This window comes from Ciona intestinalis, chromosome 7, assembly GCF_000224145.3.
Source record: "Ciona intestinalis chromosome 7, KH, whole genome shotgun sequence".
Lineage (NCBI taxonomy): Eukaryota > Metazoa > Chordata > Ascidiacea > Phlebobranchia > Cionidae > Ciona > Ciona intestinalis.
Window position 1 is genome coordinate 917,023 of NC_020172.2, and position 4,009 is coordinate 921,031.

The following is a 4,009-nucleotide window of genomic DNA, read 5'->3' on the forward strand; positions in this document are numbered from 1 at the left end:
CTAAGCTCTGGTGTTGGGTAATGTCAACTAAAGTAGAAGTGTTAATCATTTCGTTTTATTTAATTTTACCTGTCACTAAATAATAATAAATTGTATAGTTTTTTAATATGGTGAACCCCAAAAAGGTTTGTCAGCTCTTAAAATGACTTACCAACTTTTCTTGTGTATTCTTTAACATTTTGTTGTATCTTCTTAGTATATACTGATTTTAAAGATCTAAAACTATTACATATAACTTGACTCTTAACATAAGAACCAAATTAATCTTGTTATAATTGTACTTAGCAGGTCATTGAACTCAGACCAATGTCATTATAATATCAAGATAGTTAATCCACGCCTATCACCTGCAAAATTCATTCATTTTTCTCACTAGTACTCTCAATTCTAATGATCATCCAGGGTTCCAGTCCCATTAACATTACACTGTGCCGATTACAAATGTATTAACTATATGTGCTCATTGCGACTGTACATATCAAATGCACTTTTCGCCGAAAATTGAACCTAATGCCGTGCACGCCTTCCCGCAAAAGCTGGTATTGCATTTTTCTCTTTTAGCACTATATTCCGTTGTATTTAAAATTAGCAAATGATATTTCAACTGTTTTCTGTGTACACTGCGTAGCAAAAATGCCCAATGTTCTTTGCTGGCAAGATGATTTTCTATTTATATGATTACAATTTTGTGCAATCTTCTGCAATAGACAACCATGTTGCACAGTTACTTTAGACTAGAGGACTGGCGTCTGCTATCTGTTACTGTTTCTGTCTAAAAGGCGCGGCGTAGTTTACTATTTGCTTGTTCTTGTTCGTTCTTGAGCCGCAGGTTCTGGTATTACTTCAGTCATCAGAGATTTGTTCATTATGGACTGCTTATAATTCAAAGTGTTTCCAGAAATTTTATGTCTTTAACTCAATACACTATGATAGTACTGTGGGGTAAGATGGGACATCATATCCTAAAAATGTTTTAAGCAATTACCAACACGGTATTTAGGAGTCGTATGGATGCGGTTTTATAATTCTTTAATGTTTTTTGTTTACTACCAAATGGAACGAAAAAACAGGATCAAAAGGTTTTCATCTTTCCTCACCCTACTACAAGTATTTTAATATGTGACAGGTTGGATTGCTGTCTTCGTTGACACACTCAACTTGATCAGTCTGCTCGAATGGGAAGTGGATTTATTTTTGACTTTATAAAAACAAAAACACGGAAGACTATACTCCGAAAGGTAGGCCTAATAGCAAGCGACGGTCCTTGGGCAGGACTTTCTGATGATTTCACGGTTTTGGTATATTTATAGGTATTTTCTACTATTGGAATGGATGGTTCGAGTCGTTTATTCCTGCGTGTGGTGTAGATATTAAGCCATTTATTACACTCTGCCTACTTGCAGATTCTGATTACCATGTGGCTGTTGCAGACATGGCGCCTTCGTATTTGGGCCTTACCTACTCACTAACCTGTTAACCGGCGTGTTAGCCTTAAAACACATCTAGTGGAAATTATGCTTGATGGCGTATAAGTCGTTTTATAGACCACATCCATGATATTCTTCCTCCATACATACGCGTACCGTTGCTTTGATGAACAGGTTTAAAACAAAAAGAAATACGAAATGTTGCTTCTATTGTGTAATGGTTTCGGGAAAATTTTCAACCAAAGAAAATATTTGTGACATATGATATATGATATAAGACTAACTTTAAATCATGTTTTGTTCGTTTTGCCTAAAAATGAGACCACTGAGTCACTTAAAGGTAAGTGTCAGCGTTCATTATGCGAATATTGAATTGTAACGTAATTACATTATCAAATGCGTATACTAAACACTTAAGCATGATAACTGCATGTAAGTCCTACGTTTTAGCTTAATGAATGAATGTAACTTACTTTATCATCGCGTGGCCGGAATACGACAGTCGTTATAACCTGTGTGTTCTGTTCCATGTACCTCGTGCCAGCTTACAAGTTGTCGAAATGCCAATTGCCAAGTATGTTACTTTTTGGGTGATTATTTGTTGGTTAGTGCAGGCGTGCTAACCAACTGTGCTATGCCGGTGTGACAGTGAGGAATCTCGAATCTGTGCAAAGTGAAAACTTTTCTTGTCACCATGTTTGCTAATCATATGACCCTGTCTTTCCTAGGTTGCTGAGAAGTTATACTTCTCATCAGTTTGTACAAAGTTGGCTCCAGCAAGTTTCAAACCACTCCACACATTTCTGGCCATTCACACCAACCTGCCTCCCCAGACAGCAACCAGAAACCTTTCATATTCACATACAATGTTAAACACTGACACTAAGAATGAAAATAGCAAGGAAAAGTCAGCTGAAGAACCAGTAGAAACACCACAACCAATGCCGATGGGCAAAAGACTTTTGATAGTTGCTTCCATCTTGCTTGCTTGGGGTGGAATTTATTATTTAGCAACTACGCAAAAGAAAAAGAGTGAGTTATAAACAGTGTATTTATGATTAATAAACAAACCCCAATGATTAATAAACAATACACATATCACCATATGGGTGCTAGTGGAGAATCTTTCCCATGTTATCTGCTAACCACTAACCCCCTATGGCTATAACCCCTAACTAATAACCCAAAACTACCATACCAACCTCTAATACTTCCCACAGGACTACAGGAGCATATACTTCACTAGTGCCTATGTATATATTTATATATATATATATATGTGTGATAATGTATCTATGTACTAAATTATGTTTGATAAACCAATAAAACAAAAGCAATGTGTAACCTTAAAAAGGACATAGCAAATTGTTTAAACATTTGAATGAAAGTACATTTAACATCTAATATATATAACTAATTTTATCATATATAATAAATATATATAATATATATTATTATTGTGTGTCCATTTTTCAGACCGTCTAATGGAAAGGGAAACACAGTTAAGTAAAGTTGACATTGGAGCTGAAGATTATAATCTAATTGATCACAACGGTAAAAGAACTTGTACAGTTTTTGTTTATCCATAGAGAAAAAAGTCTTTATTCATAAGATTTGGTATTTTAAATGCATTAGTAACTTTTCATAACTGTATACATTCTCTAGTAAGGGATTTGTTTGTATGGTTTAAATATGACGAATATCTGTGTTGTTAAAGTCATTTTTTGTTAAATGGTCAATAGCTGAGCATTTAAAGTTTCATAGACCCCAAACTTTTTTAAATGCAGGAAATGCATAGATAGTTAATGGAGCATACGAATTTAGTTTCAATTTATTGATTAAGTGCAGAATATTGTCACTCAGGTTTGATTAGTATGTTTGAATTGTAGCTTTTTCGCTCCGAATAAACAATTTTCATAATCAGCTAAACTGGCAATGTTATGAAACATTTGTATTCTCAGGAAAACCTGTCACCAAAAAAGATTTCCTTGGCAAGTGGCTTCTCCTTTATTTTGGATTCACCCACTGTCCTGATATCTGTCCTGAGGAACTTGAGAAAATGGCCGACATTATCGACCTTGTGGGTAAGCATAGTAATGTAATGTATGGTGCAGAAGTAGGTTTTCTGCTTTATATTTATATACAATCTGTATTTTAATTCAGTAATTTAAACATGTAAAAATGTCAGGTTTAAAAAATTGTGTCACTATATTTTAATGGCCAAGTTTGTTGAAACATTTTTTTTTTATGTATGACTGATAATTTAGACAATCCATTAGTGACCACTGCGTTGGAGCAATTGCCGTTAAGTATCTTGCCCAAGGACACATACGCCAACAATGCTAGCAGCGTCGAGCCTTGAACCCATTACCTCTGGGTTACAGGCAGGCGCGCTAACCACTATACCACGGCGCCGGACTTGTTGAAACAGTTAAATGTGTTTTCTACTGCAAATATTGTGGATGTTTGTGTACTTGGGCAAGCCTGTTGCTGCAATTCTTCCAACCCAGATGTCATTTATTGGTTGTCTAAACTGTCATACATTAAAAATGAAAAAGTCTAAATAGAAATTTATAAAATAA

The 4,009-nt window shown here is 35.0% G+C and overlaps 2 protein-coding genes and 1 long non-coding RNA gene across 3 annotated transcripts in view; 2 read left to right on the forward strand and 1 right to left on the reverse strand.

The window, feature by feature from the left end:
• The window catches only part of LOC100175620 (phosphatidylinositol 4-phosphate 3-kinase C2 domain-containing subunit alpha-like), an 18,614-nt gene extending 18,394 nt beyond the window's left edge, over window positions 1-220 (forward strand). The window contains exon 34 of the mRNA XM_009860776.3: window positions 197-220. Coding sequence (XP_009859078.1) covers window positions 197-220 — 24 coding nt within the window. The remainder of the gene's footprint in view (window positions 1-196) is intronic.
• Window positions 221-363: 143 nt separating this feature from the next.
• On the reverse strand, window positions 364-1,562 carry LOC113474360. The gene is made up of 2 exons (XR_003396023.1): window positions 1,471-1,562; window positions 364-1,352 (listed from the first exon to the last, which is right to left on the reverse strand). It is a non-coding gene; the product is annotated as an uncharacterized LOC113474360 (long non-coding RNA).
• The window catches only part of LOC100180549 (protein SCO2 homolog, mitochondrial), a gene marked incomplete in the record, with an annotated part of 3,512 nt that continues 1,002 nt past the window's right edge, over window positions 1,500-4,009 (forward strand). Inside the window, 4 exon segments of the mRNA XM_009860633.3 lie at window positions 1,500-1,767; window positions 2,156-2,459; window positions 2,904-2,981; window positions 3,389-3,511. Of these exon segments, the coding sequence (XP_009858935.1) occupies window positions 1,720-1,767; window positions 2,156-2,459; window positions 2,904-2,981; window positions 3,389-3,511 (553 nt within the window).